Below are 14,889 nucleotides of genomic sequence, written 5' to 3' on the forward strand. Positions count from 1 at the left end.
TGGCTCGACCACATCTGTTCCGATGGCCCATACCTGTTTATTTCAAAATAGCACATGATCTGTGACCCGTGACTCATCTTCCACCCATCCTTTTCCCCCTCCGGTCGGCCTAACCACAGGGGCCGCACAATTTCTCTTGTCCCGGCCTCTCTTCCTCTGTACTGAATCACGATGGCGCCGTCGTCCTCTCCGGGCGAGATGGGCTCCTCTGGTGGCCAGTGCGATGGGTACGTCTCCTTCCCGCCTTAACCCCCGCCCGCTATCAGATCCTGCTCTAAAATAAAATCATGGGCCCCTAACCGTAGCTTATCCCTTTGGATCAGGTTTCTGATTGATGCGGAGGATCCCAACGGAGGCGGCCGCCCTATCGAATCTCAGGCATCCATGAGCGGCACCAACGGCCAGATTGGTTCTATAGGAGATGGGGCTAACGAAATCCAGATGGCCGATGTCTTTGGCAATGCGGGCTTCGATCTCTGCTCCGAGGTAACGAGCGGGTGGAGGAGGAGGTAACAATTGATCCCATGTCTTCCCCAGAGAGTATAGTTGTGTGTGTTGTTTTCTGGCTAAATATTTACTTTGCAAATAGATGCAACTAGAAAAGTGATTTCCCACTGTGGAACATATGAATACAGTTAGGATTTCCAAACTGGAATTATGTCCTACATACTATGGGTCTATGTGGTTACTGCTATATTTTTGGAATTCAATGAAATGCCTTGGTGTCTACTTATGTGATTTAGTTTATATTGCACAAGTATGTTGGCTGTGGGTAGTTAAATCTCTTGCCGCACGTATTTACTCATCTTGTACACTTTAGCTTGTTTTCTGGATTTAGTGGTACAGATGTGATGTGTAATAAAGTAGACCATCCAATTGGGGTAAATTCTAGTGGTAATATGTGTTGTTTAGCGATGGCGGTGCATACTGTATCTGATAACTTTTCATGTTGGCATAGCATTTTGGTCAGGGAGCTTTTAAAAATCAAGTGCTTATACCTCCTAAAAACATGGAGGGTTCGGATAGGCAAGGGCCCTGCAGTGAGGGATCTGAATCCAAACAGGAAAACTGCACTACAATTGTCTGTTAGGGCATATGCAGAGAAGCACAATGGAACGGTTGTGAAGCCAACAATTGGCACCTCGTTTGACTCGATTGATGAGGCATATGAGTTCTACAATCTTTATTCTTGGGAGTGCGGTTTTGGTGTCCATCTTTCAAGCAGCAGACTGAATGTTGACAGGAACAAAGCCATGCAAGAAATTGTATGTGCATGTGCGGTACGTGTCAATCTTTGGTTGTGAAGTGTTTTTTTTTCTTCTTCTGAATTTCTCATGTTTTTTAAATTCTTGCTAATGCCGGCCTGGAATTATGAATTGTCTTCTGACTGGCACAATTTTTCCATGTGTGGAAAAACAGGGCAAACCACAAAAGGAGAACACCCGTTCAATGAGATGTGGTTGCACAGCTATGATTAGGCTGCTTAGGTCCAGTGATAATGGTTGGTACATATCAGATCATAAAGAAGCTCATAACCATCCATTGTCTTTGACTTGCGGGGAGAAAATGCATTGGAAGTCACATATGCATATTGATCGGTATGCGAAGGATCTGGTGAAGCAACTACGGGACAACAATGTAGGGCTTGGCAAGGTGTCCAGCATCGTTGGTAGTTTCTTTGGATCGGTGGAGAATGTCCCGTTCACAAAACGCTCTTTGAAGACTCTATGCCGGAAGCTTAACAAGGAGCAATCTGATTTTGATGTGATAAAGACAATGGACATTTTGTCAGAGATGAAAGCAAATGACCCTGGTTTCAATTATACAGTGCAGGTGGATGAGGAGAGTCGGATTAAAACTTTGATTTGGGTGACTAGCAGGGGTTGTGATCAGTACAGGTGTTTTGGAGATGTTACCATGTTTGACACGACATACCGAACGAACCCGTATGACATGCCGTTTGGGCTGTTTGTCGGGGTAAATAACCACTTCCATAGTATAATATTCGGAGGTGTCATGGTTAGAGATGAAAAAGAGGAAACATTTAAATGGGTTTTCAGGGAATTCATTCGCATGGTGGGAGGGAAGCACCCCAAAACGATTCTGACAGGTTTGTGTGCAGCTCAGTCATATTTCTATCATCACATATATTCAATAGTTGTTCGATTTATTTTGCCTATGCTATAGTTGTTGATAAGCATTTGCCTGCTGATTATTTTTTCAGATCAGGCAAGATCAATGGAAATTGCTATCGAAGCTGAGCTACCGAACACATTGCACCGGTGGTGTAAATGGCATGTCTTGCGGAAGGCTAAAGAGTCGATGGGGACACTTTGGAGCAAGAAAAGGCGATTTCAAATTAGAGTTCCATAAGCTTGTGCACCACATGTTAACAGAGGAGGAGTTTGAGGCCGGATGGGATGAAATGTTGGAGAAGTATTCTCTCCGCAAACATCCTTTCCTGACGCAGATATACGAGGTTCGCCATAAGTGGGCGAAGCCGTACTTTAGAGGTGTGTTTTGTGCAAAAATGACCAGCACTTAGCGTAGCGAGAGCGCAAACCACCTCCTCAAGGGCTACGTCCCTCCTGGGTGTCCCATGCATTTGTTTTTGAGGCAGTTTGAGAAGCTCCAATTCGACAGGGAGTCCGAGGAGAGCTTCCAAGAGAAAAGAACATCCCTAGTTAGTACAGTGTGCACTTATTGTTGATTTGAACTGCTGATTATACTTCTGGAAATGTTTACTCATTTATGTGCTTACAAATTTCAGAGTGGTGTTTCTCTAAAAGTAAATCTGCCTATCGAGAGGCATGCAAGCAAGGTTTACACAAGGGCCGTGTTTGAACAGTTTGGTGAAGCATTGTATAAGTCCTTTTCATAGGTTCTCGATGAATTGGAACCTAGAAGGCTGTACAAGTCGACGCATGTTGACGCATCTTCAAGAGAGAAATGGAGCAAAGTTGAATTCAAGGTGGAAGTCAGTGAAGATGAAAGCTTCTTCAACTGCGAATGTGGCACATTCGAGCACTCTGGCATGGTTTGCTGCCATGCATTATAGGTGGGTGCTTATCAAATTTTGTTTTGTTTTCTTGTGTGTGTTGGTCGATGATTGACTCATTCATCCTGTTTGCTAATTGCCATTTCCATCCCACATCTTTTATGTAGGTTATGACACACTTCCGTTTGCCACAGATTCCTCAGAAACACATACTGAAACGCTGGACCAGAGATGCCCATGATGTGCTTCCAAATCATCTAGCTAGCTACCAGAAAGACAAAGGACCTCCTTCGAGCGACACTTTCAGGCATCATGCGATGTACATAAAAGCACTGGAGGCTGTCCGGCTTGGAGATAGCAATGTGAAGTGTCATGAAGTTTTCATGAGCCTGATGAAGGATGTTTGTGCTACATTGTTGCCGTTGAGCTTGGAAAAGGATGGCATGGGCCTTGCCGAGCGTGAGCAGAAGGAAAATAGTGCAGCACCCACCCCTCGTGATGAGAACCATAAGATCGTTGCTTGTAGGCAAAACACTAATGGTGCATCAAGCTGCTCTGCCATTGTCGTGCCTAACAAGAAGAGGACTGCTGGTCGACCTACAACTAGCAGGGACAAACCTCCTTACGAGCAGCATGTCAAGAGGTCTTGTTTCTGCTCCATTTGCAGAGTGCAAGGGCACAAGAGCACGACGTGTCCTGATAGAGGAAATTTGCCAAAGGAGCCACGAAAATTGCCAAAATGTTCAAAATGTGGTGTTATGGGACACCGCCGCAATGTGTGTGGTAAGGACACAGGGCCTTTTGAGCCTAACTTTCTCTAGATACATGAACTTGATTACGTCGTTCTGTTTCAAAACATGACTACTGGTCGTCTGGGAGAACCTTATTTGCTATGCTTGTTTAATCATTTGTTTGTCAGTACACTCCGGGTGTGCCGCGTAAACCAAACTCTTTAGGAGCAATCCTGATATGGGTGGCATATCATTTTGCTAGCTCTTTTTTAAAACTTCATATGCATCTTGCGTCTGGTTTGATTGTCTAGGATGTTAACATGGATTCGTGCATGCACGTGATTTTAAACTCCTGCTCATATGTGCTAGGTAAATTTTGCCGATGTTTATTGTCAGAGTAATTTGGTTTTCTCCGATGCATGGGGTGACTAAACATTGACTCTGATTGTTTCATTTAAAAGTAAAAAGTCCAGCAAACCATATGGCACTGGTTCCCTCTACGCTGTTTGAGGCCATCATGCCAGAACTTTTTCCCTAAATGGGTGTTGTAGCGTGTTATAGATTGCTGAATGCTTCCTGGTAGGAGAGGTTGTTGTTGATTCTAGTGCATTTTGACTTGACCGCTTGGAGCACAGCGTGCTTACGGGTCAAAATGAGGAACGAAGCACAGGTTGTCTGTCGTACAGATGTGTTGTTGTTGGTTCTTCCCAAGTCTGTGTTCTTCCTCCCGCCGCCAAGAAATGCTTCTGAAGTTATGGTTAATTAGTAATTTTTTGCAGGTGTAATTAGTAATTTTGTATAAAGATAATCAACTATAGTTATACGACATGCTAGTTTCTATTAACCCGTTTTTTGGTGTGCTTATTGTCGAGTATTATTGAACACGGCAGCCCTTAAAACAATAATGGGTTTGACTTTAGAACTGTCTATCATAATACCAACATTAGTCACTAGAGAAAAATCTCTAATAATGATAATCCCATTCCCTAAATGATCTCTCCTAACACTAGCGCCGCTGTCTACTGCATGTGGACATGTGGACAAGAATTAGTCCATGCACAGACCACTGTTCTGGCAGCAGTTGGTACACTGCTAGGGTGCTCAGCACGTGAAATGGGCAAACGGCCTGATGAGATTCCATAGGCTGTCACTAGGTTGCCTTTTCACCAGAATACGCGCGGCTACGGTGCCAGCTCGGACCGGAATATGCGCCAGATGTGGATCACGAGGAAGCTGGACGGCCAGGATAACAACCGTCGTGGTGGTCAACCACCATTCGCATTTTTCCATGTGCCCCCACTCAGCCCATTACCCCTGCCCCCACTCAGCCCAATTCTTTGTATTATTTCTAAAAGCCGAACTCCAAATTAAGATGCAGCCCACTGAATAGGAATTCCCTCGCAGGTTGTCTCATGGGCTGCAGCCTACGGGTCTAATCGTTGCCTAACTCAATCGCCGGATGCCCTAAAAAAGACTCAATTGCTAGATTTCCCTTGTACACGCACGCCTACCTAATGGAATCCCCCGATCTCTTGTCTCACGCGCCGCGTAGCCGCTGCAATCCCCTAACTTGCGTCGGCCATCCCTCGCGCCATCGCGGCCTAGCACTATGATACCACAGTAGCGGCCGCACAACCCAATCACCAAAGAGGGGCCCTAATTTTCAATTCTTCTCTAATTCTAATTGACATAAAGGTAAACTGTATAGTATCCTTTTCCCCCAAAGTTTTTGTTTGTTTACAATTCCTATATGTTAACAGCCATGTTAGTTGCACTTACTGATGTGTATAATTTATCAATTCAGGTGATTAGGTTAGTTTAAAAAAACGGTGACGTGTAAATTTTAGTATGCAACTTTCTACTTCAGATTATTGGCTAGTTCTGACAAAAAACTCAAATTTATTCAGGTCAACTATTAGTACTTCCTAGTTTCCTCACATTTCTTCTTCATGTATGACATATGAAATTTGGCAATTCATTTGGCATTTTAATTTTGTCACTTAACGTTTATGGGAAGCTAATGGAGAGTTTTTCTCTTTCAGAAAACAACAATGCCCAAGATGCCTTAACAAGTTGATTTGGACAAACGTCTAATTAGTGAAGTGATTGTTATACATTTTCATGCCGTGAAAGATTGTTGGTTGATGAAACGGAAGGTAATGTGCTAAAGCTCTTTTCTGTTTTATTAATACCGGCCTTCTTCGGTGTTTCCATTCTTCCCTACTTCGATAGTGCTTTTTTTCTTGCAAGTTGTAAATTAGATTGATAGAACAATGCGTCAATAATGTTCTCTTATGCAACTTCGGAACAAGATGTTGTCATAAATGGTTAGTTTTGTTTCACTTCTCAATTAACTTGGTTACCATGTGGAGAATGATGTGATTATGGCAAGTGTTTTACTTTATATCAATGCGTTTGCCATGTTGAACGTGAATATATCCATATATTCGGGTTGGTTGCTCTTGGGCCACACTTGCTAGCTTTGGGTCTTGGCGCTCTTGTGTCTGGCTCAGATGATGTTTCTTGATGTCGCTAGCGTCTTTTATTCATAGTCCCCAAACTCGAATATATTTTTGTGTTTTTGGTTTTCGCTTGGCTTTTCCCTGATTAACTGGGAATGTTTATTTTTTTGGTCATGTTTTCCTTATAAACTAGACCATCTTTCCTATGCTTAACGACTGCAAAACCCCTGCCGTCGAATGAGGTTCTTCAAAAAAATGGCGATATATTTTTGCCCCCTCTCAAGTTTTTTCCTGGGTCCGCCCCTGGTACCAACCCATCTTAGCGCTAAACATGCTTGCTCGCTGATGGTCACCGGGAGTTGGCCTGACCTGAACCTCCGTTCCTGCTCACTGACCTCTTGCATGATGGGAAAAAGTTAGAATGACCAATATCACTTTGATCAGTAGACTCAGATGTTGATGCCGGCATTCAAGGCCACCCTTTTAGGTGTAGACAAAGAGCATCATTCAAAGCCTTCTATTTAAGGGCTCCTTTGATTCAAAGGAATTGCATAAATTTTTTGAAGGATTTGAACCTTTGGGAATTTTTCCTGTGATGCTCGTTTGATTCGTAGGATTGGCATCCTTAGGAATTTTTCCATAGGATCCATTTGTGCTACATTTTGAAGGAAAATTTCCATCCACTCAAACCTCTTTGTAGAATTCCTTTGTTTTTCCCGCGCTATCAAACATTCTTTCAAATCCTGTAGGATACTATGGGACATGCCATCCTATTCCTGCATTTTTTCCTATTCCTTCATTTGGACAATCCTGTGAATCAAAGAGACCCAAAAACCCACCTGGGGCTGGCGCAGCAAAAACGACGAGACCTAGTCGCTCGATGCGAATGTCTCCTTTGTTCGCTTTGATTTGTCTATGGTTGACCTGTCAACTGTTGACCGGCCAAGTTGACCATTTGATTTTTGAAAAAAATGAATATGGAAAATTCATAAAAAAATAAACTTGATAAAAAATCATGGATTAAAAAATCTTCCTATATTTGCAAAAAAGTTCACTAATATGAAAATGTTTAAAATTACAAAAAAGTTCATGAATTTGAAAAATAAATCATGGATTTTGCAAAAAAAAGTTCACAGCTTTGAAAAATTCAAGCATTTTGAAAAAAATAATCACAATTTCGATTAAAGTTAATGGGCTTGAAATATATTTATGTGTTCGAAAAATCACGGATTCAAAAAAGAGTTCACATATTTTGAAAAAAGGTTCATGATTTTTTTAAATCATGGATTAGGACTTACTTCACAGATTTGAAAAAATATTTTGAATTCTAAAAATGCACGCATTTGAATTTTCTTTAAAAAAATACAAAAGGTGAATAAGGAAAAATAAAAGAACAAAAACTGATCCAGAAAAACCAAAACCAAAAAAGAATAGGCGATCAAAAGCTTCTAGAAGCTTCCCAATAATGACCTAGGAAGCTTCTAGAAGCTTCCCACGGCTGGGAAAGGGAACTTGCCGTGAGTGCCTTCCACAGGCCAGCCCATAAGAGAATCGATCGAGGGAGGGGGGTATGCACCTTCTACTGATAACGCTGTAAGCAGCGCTATAAGCGCAAAAACGAAACATCATACTCAAATGACAAGTGACACGTGTATGGCATGAAGTAATATGGTCCAAACATGCTCAGTACCATTCATCTTGCCACATCAAACAGATGACATTAGCAGAATCTTTTTAGTTTTTCAGACTTAAATATGTTTTATCTTCTAAATAAAAATCCGATTAAAAATATGTTTTCACCATTAAATTTGTCTCAACGAGATCTTCAAAACTAGATCTCATATTGATATGTTTCGTCGACTTTTTTTGTTGCCAAAAGTTGCCATGTTGCATACACTGTAATTGCCATAGAGTTTAAACTAAAGTTGCCATTATATGTTTCATTTCATCTATTTTTTCTTCTACATTTAGAGCTACCGTTGTATTTTTAACTACTTTTCATGGCCAATTTTATTAATTAACCATGGAATTTGTAATTAACCATGGCAAATTTAATTCATGGGTCATGGCAATTTTTAGTAAATCATCATGGCAAATTTAGTTTATAGATTATGGCAATTTTAGTTTATAGATCATGGCAATTTTCATATTTTTGAACATGGAAATTATTTTTTGTATGAACCATTGCAAAATTTAGTGCATGTATCATGGTAAATTTAAGTAATTCACCAGGTCAATTTTAGTTTATGATTCATGGCAAATTTGAGTCATTGACCATGCATTTTTAGAATATCTGACAACTGATTTCTTTTTAATTATGAACCATGTCAAAGTTATTTCATGGATTATGGCAAATTTTAGTAATTCACAATGGCAAGTTTAGTTTCTTAATTCCCCGTTTTACAACATGTCAAAATTTACTTTAAACATAGAAGAAAAAGTAGTTGAAATATATCATGGCAACTTCTGTGTAAACACCATGACAATTTATGTGCAATATACATGGCAACTTTTAACAAAAATAAAGTCGTCAAAACATATCGATATGGGATCTAGTTTCGAATATCTCGCCGTGACGAATTTAATGGTGAAAACGGATTTTAATCGGATTTTTTTATTTAAGAGATAAAACATTTTAAAAACTAAAAACCCGAAAGGTTCCTCCTGACATCATCAGTTTCGTCACTTGTGCATGTATGCTGTGACGTGGCGCAATCCGTGGTCATGGAGCGTGTGGTCGGGTGTTGCTTCCGCCACACGTGTGGTGGTTATTGGCGTCCAACATCAATTCCAGGTGTCAGCTTCTCTAAAAAAAGATAACCCACGGCGTCAGGGCTCACCATGGTCTAGTCATAGCAAAATAGGTGTCATCTTGATTTTCCCATTTTAACTAGGATTTTGGTTTATCCGAACTTCTTTTACATTAGGAAGATAAAAGAAAACTTTGTTTATTCTGCGGATATAATCTATTTTTTCTTGCAAAAAAGGTCTAGGGGCATATATTAAGTAGCATAGGTCCTTACAAACAGACCCTTACAGTAAAATGGAATTACATTCAAATTCGTGGGGTGCCTAAGTCTTCTTCCTCCTATGCCCACCTGCGGCGTGTCGTGAGCATAGCCCGATGCCGCCTCTAGGTCTCTACCATGGTGGAGCAAACTTTTTAAAAATCGGAAGCTTGTAGAAGCAGCGGCTAGGAAGTCGTCCATGCATACTAGGAGACGCGACAGCCATGAGCTGCGAAGCAAATCACCGCCCTGGAGGGAAGAAAAACCCCGCCAATAAGGGCCTGTAGAAACTCCAAAGATCTCGAAAGCCGGACGAATCCAAACAAATTCACTAGGAGCCTAGACCAACCAAGATACATAGCTCACACGCCCTTCGCCGGCGAAGAACACACCAAACGAACGAGAATAGGGCGGGAGAGAACATTATTCCTACGTTGAGACAGCGCCACCGCTTCACCGCTCCAAATGAAACAAACCCAAACAAAGCATGAAGAATTCGTAAAGAAAACATGAAAAGTTCACCCATGCCAATGTATGACAGATCCAGATCTGATGTTGAGCTTGCCACCGTCCAGAACCATGCCCTGACGATCTCTCCTCCATGGCTCCAGCCAGACTGGGATCGCCGCACTGAATCCATCCGACCGCCGTCGGATTCACCAATGTTGTAGTCACGACCGCTGACGAAGGCCACCACTCGAGCACACATCACCTTCACCGTCACACAGCAACCCTCCAACACCTCCATCACAGGTTGCCCCCGATCAATACCTCCCCGCCGTTGCGCCCTGTCCGCCGCCAAGAGGGGTAGGTGATCAACACCTTATTGTTCTTATTTTCATATCACTCCATTTAAAACTCATAGACATAATTTTACAGTAACATGCAACTGGAGTTTCACAAACGTTTGCTATTTCGAATTTAGTAGTGTGCAACTGTAAGTCGCTGAGAACTTTTTTCGAATAGTAGGCAATTACTAAGATTTAGCAAAAGCTAGTCGAAAACCGGAAAATATATGAAAACACAGTGACCTATGAAAAAGCTGGAAAGACATTCCTTGCTGTTTAAAAATGAAGGGAAAAGGATTAGAGTCATTATGCCTCTTGTAAGTCAAAAGTGTTATTCTTCTTTCAAATTAAAGAGTGTAAACAGCTTTGGTAGATCGATCTGTCTTGTGTAGATGTGCGTTGATCTTCTCCTACTATACATCAATCACCAAGTCACCGCTAGCCCAGGGTGCAAAAGTACAGACCGTTGCACCTGACCCGACCAATGGCACCAGCCAGCCATCACGTCGCGTGGATCCCAACGTTCACAAGCTAAGCCACGACGCCGATATTCCGGGTGCAAGTGCAACCGGCAAAGCATCGATTCGAAAGGCACACAGCACGCACGCATGCACGCACGCAGTCGCAATGGGGTGGCACAGGGGCGCGCCGCACGAAAAAGGAGACAGACCACCGGCACGTGCATGCCTCCTCCTCTACGTAGTAGTACGTAGCTTGAGGCGACCGCCAAAAGCAAGGCACCCCACAGCGTGTAAAGCCGGCCTGCTCGATCAGCTCACGTACGCGGCATGCATGTGCCTACGACTACAAATACGTACGTACCCCGGCCGCCTATACCCATCGACCAATACAAGCATCATCGAGAGTGCAGTTTCTACTTTGTACTAGCTAGCAATGTCGAGCCGTAGATCTTGTGGCCTGGTGCTCGCCTGCGCCGCCCTCATGGCGGCGGTGGCCGGCGCGGCGCAGTACAACGTCGGCGGCGACAACGGCTGGGGCGTGCCCGGCGCCGGCGCCGAGTCCTACAACACCTGGGCCGAGAAGACCACCTTCCAGGTCGGCGACCAGCTCGGTACGTAACCGCACGACCACCTTTCATTTTGCATCTCGGCGACGTGATTTTGATGTGTGTGTGTGTGTGATTCATGCATGCATGCGTTGCGTGTGCAGTGTTCGTGTACCCCAAGGACAAGGACTCGGTGCTGCTGGTGGCGCCGGCCGACTACAACGCTTGCAACACCAACACGTACGACAAGCAGTTCACCGACGGCAACACCGTCTTCGACCTCGACCGCGCCGGCGCCTTCTTCTTCATCAGCGGCGTCGACGCCAACTGCCGCGCCAACGAGAAGCTCATCGTCATGGTCGCCGCCGCCGCCAAGGGCGCTCCCACGCCCAGCCAGGGGTCACCCGCAGCAACAGCAACGACCCCGCCGTCTTCTCCCTCAGGTGGCGCCCCGCCAAACTCCCCAGCAGCCCCAAATGCTCCGGCGGGCAACTCAACGCCGGCCAAGGACGCGCCTCCTGGAGCCGCCAGCGGCGCCGGCCTCACGGTGGCAGGCCTCGCCGGCTCGTTCGCGGCATTGTTTGGATACGCCATGCTTGCTTTCTAGTACTGCTTTCCAAACCTATCTTTCACTGCTCCTTTTCAAAGCCGGGAAACTATTTGCTCCTTTTCAGAGGGCAATGTGTCTCTCTGCTCAGATTCTTTTCCGTTATGGTCAATGACAAATGCAATATGATGGTTCCTGAATGAGATAGCACTCAGCATTGGCATTCCAGCACAACATATTATCAGATATATTACTAATAAGAGCCAACCATATTATCAGAAACCATAATAAGGCATGTTCGGACTAGAATATTTTTGCATAAATACACGATCAGAGATGTTCTGAAGCGAAGCACAGCTCTGAAACTGACAGTAAACAAATCCGAACTTGGAGTAAACTGATCGGCAACTACATAGGATCTATAAGGCTATTCGAACACCGAATTCTCGATCACGGCCATGAGAGACGATGAAAAAGAAGGCGTCTACAGCCTCCTTCCTCTCCTACCACCCTTTCTGCGGGTGCTGTCAGTGGGAACGGGGGTCACGTCCTCTGCAAAGAGAATCAGACATACAATTATTAGTTCTATGCCCAATAAGGACGAGACCACAATGAAACAGCAAAGTAACAAGATATGTGTTCTTCATTTGAATATATGCGGCGGGAAGTCAGAATTTACCAATGCGTCCAATTTTCATGCCAGAACGAGCGAGTGCCCTGAGAGCGGATTGAGCACCAGGTCCAGGAGTCTTGGTCTTGTTGCCTCCAGTGGCACGGAGCTTAATGTGCAAAGCAGTGATGCCGAGCTCCTGGAAGCGCGAGTGGAAAACATATAAGAATCCTGGATGTAGGCACCTGAACAGAAAATAGTCCAATGAAAGCCCATACAAACCTTGCAACGTGTCGCCACATCTTGAGAAGCAAGCATAGCTGCATATGGTGATGACTCGTCACGATCAGCCTTGACCTTCATTCCACCTGCATTGATTATGGGACAATCAAATTTACTTTTAAACCATAAAAAATATAGCTAGATCACGAAAAGAAAATTTAAGTATGGAGCATACCAGTGATACGAACAAGGGTCTCTCTCCCGGACAAGTCAGTGACGTGCTGCAGATGGAGGCTAACACCAGTAAGAAACCGAACAGCACATGACGGTGACAACCATAATAAAGCATGTAATAGGCAAACCAGTACATACGATGAATGTGTCATTGAATGATGCAAAGACATGAGCAACTCCGAAGACATGCTCCCCTTCACGGACAGCAGGTCCAAGAGTAACATTCTCCTCCTTAGGCTCCCTGGTTTTCCTCTTCGACTAGCAAGGCAAATCAGATTTAGCTGAGTACATACTTGACATATTGCATAACAACATTGAATTAAATTTCACTGTCACAGTAGCAACATTCCAAGTTGGTTATAACAAATTGCGTGCAATAACCTGTCATGCAGTTGCACAATGACAGCTAAAACTAAGTGGAAACTGCATAACAGAAAGTTGAACATGTAATGTAACTAATCAACGGAGCATACTAAGAATTGTTTCTACAACCTGCCAAATGCAGAACTCACATCAACTAAATGGAAAAGGTATTAACTGCAAAATTGTATTCACTTACACTACTATATCCCAAGTTGAGTGTAACTAATTTCATGCCAAAACTTGTCATGTTGTAGCATGATGACAACAAAAACTAGAGTGGAAATGCGTATGAGCAGACAATATGTAACTAATCAGAGCAGCATACTGAGAATTCTTTCAAAATCTGCCAATGCAGTATTCTTCTCAGCAAGTAAACAAAAGGAATGTCAAATGAGTTTAAGTTAAATCTTAGCCTCTTCAGTAATCATCTAAGTGTGAACGGCAAGTGTGTATAAATGAATTAGTAAAAGACTGTGGCTCTTGGGAATGTTTGTGAACGAAAACCAGATTTAACCCCTGCCAATATGAGCGCCCCAAATCATTTGGAACACACGCAAACAGTTCGCCACTAAGATCATCACCTACAAAACACAGAAACCCTTCATCCAGATCGAACTTGAAATCTCTCTACCAGTTCAGCTGTTCTTTTTCTCGAATACGTTCAGCTGTTAAAAAATCAAAGCACCAGGTTACAGTTCCAGTCTCTACTCTCTAGGCACCTAAATCGCAGAGCTACAGCCAGCCAGTTCCATCATACGCCAGCACTGAATGATACTGCAAAAGTTCCATAAAAATGGCAGAACGCCTTAGATCACAAACTGCAGCTGCACATCTTGCCGGATTCCCCTAACTGAACTAGCGTCCGCACAGCGAATCCGTCGCGCGAACTCGACAGCCATGGAAATGCCAGGTGAGGGGCGACGGAGGCGAAGGCATACCATGGTGGACCGAGGCGACGAGGGATCGAGCCGCCTTCTCCTTGTGCTTCAGGTCGCGAGCTCGCCGCCGCCGCCGCCGGAGTTTCGTTAAGTGTGAGAAAGGTATTAGCGGGAGAGGTTATATGCGACGGCGGCGGATGCCGGGTACTAGGGTTTAATGCGGAGGCTGAAGCAGTGTCTGCAAGTGGGACCGGTGATCGCATGGGCCTAGATGGCCGCCCAGGCCAGAAAAAAAAGGCAGCAAATGGGCTCGTTTATTAGTACGGTTGGGCTCATTTATTAGTACGGTTGGGCTCACACCTCATGAAGGTACACTGAAAATGGTAATTTATCTCTTATTCAACAAGTAATTCATATTTTGGCCTATTTTTAACCCCCAAAGGGTTACAATCTATCATGTGTGCATCGAGTTGTGAAGGAGATGTCGACACATGTACGTACGCCCGTGCATATGAGGCTTGCATTAAGTTTACCACACTTGTGTTTCTATCATGTAATCATGTACTAAAAATTTGTTCATGTGAAAACTTGCTGTAGTATGCACGTTGCACGATTTGTTTTTGTGTGCAGGGCACAATATACATGGTCTTATTTTTTTTGGAAAAGAATGTGTAAATTCTCATGTTAATGGTAGATGTTGCTTCTCTTTAAACTATACTATCCAAATTCCAAATGTCAATTTTCAAAGAACTTTCATGAAGTATTTAGTCAGATGGTTGGTCAGTGTATTATTTGTACCATTTTTGGCTCTATATTTGCAAAAGTTGCTTCGTAGTGTATTCATAAGGTTTGGTTAGTTCAGCACTTGCAAAATAATGTCCCATTTTGTGTATCAGGTCCATCCTTCCATCATTTTTTTCATAAACACGGATTAATTATGGAAAAGAGGTGAAATATCTCTGGAAACATTGTGTCTTCAAAATGATGGTAATGGCATATATCTTCTGCGGCTTGCAACATTGTGTCTTCAACTGAACTTGCG

General features: G+C 43.4%; 2 protein-coding genes across 2 annotated transcripts; one reads left to right on the plus strand and one right to left on the minus strand.

Moving 5' to 3' along the window:
* The first annotated feature begins 10,848 nt into the window (after positions 1–10,848).
* On the plus strand, positions 10,849–11,825 carry LOC119315411 (early nodulin-like protein 1). Its single transcript, XM_037590038.1, has 2 exons — positions 10,849–11,059; positions 11,158–11,825. Exons 1-2 carry the CDS (start codon positions 10,882–10,884, stop codon positions 11,598–11,600), a joined length of 621 nt encoding a protein of 206 aa, XP_037445935.1. The 5' UTR covers positions 10,849–10,881; the 3' UTR covers positions 11,601–11,825.
* LOC119315412 (40S ribosomal protein S14-3) lies at positions 11,789–14,043 on the minus strand. The gene is made up of 6 exons (XM_037590039.1): positions 13,908–14,043; positions 12,745–12,864; positions 12,608–12,653; positions 12,433–12,518; positions 12,220–12,349; positions 11,789–12,092 (listed from the first exon to the last, which is right to left on the minus strand). The coding sequence occupies exons 1-6, from the start codon at positions 13,908–13,910 to the stop codon at positions 12,025–12,027; spliced, it is 453 nt and encodes a 150-aa protein (XP_037445936.1). The 5' UTR covers positions 13,911–14,043; the 3' UTR covers positions 11,789–12,024.
* Positions 14,044–14,889: the final 846 nt, after the last annotated feature.

This window comes from Triticum dicoccoides, chromosome 6A (assembly GCF_002162155.2).
Source record: "Triticum dicoccoides isolate Atlit2015 ecotype Zavitan chromosome 6A, WEW_v2.0, whole genome shotgun sequence".
In the NCBI taxonomy this organism is placed as follows: domain Eukaryota; kingdom Viridiplantae; phylum Streptophyta; class Magnoliopsida; order Poales; family Poaceae; genus Triticum; species Triticum dicoccoides.

Coding starts and splice junctions, on each gene's coding strand:
- LOC119315411 (XM_037590038.1), top strand. CDS start 10,882: ATGTCGAGCCGTAGATCTTGTGGCCTGGTGCTCGCCTGCGCCGCCCTC. Junction 11,060..11,157: donor CCAGGTCGGCGACCAGCTCG/GTACGTAACCGC, acceptor TTGCGTGTGCAG/TGTTCGTGTACCCCAAGGAC.
- LOC119315412 (XM_037590039.1), bottom strand. Junction 12,654..12,744: donor CATTCAATGACACATTCATC/GTATGTACTGGT, acceptor CTCCATCTGCAG/CACGTCACTGACTTGTCCGG. Junction 12,350..12,432: donor ATGTGGCGACACGTTGCAAG/GTTTGTATGGGC, acceptor TCGCGCTTCCAG/GAGCTCGGCATCACTGCTTT.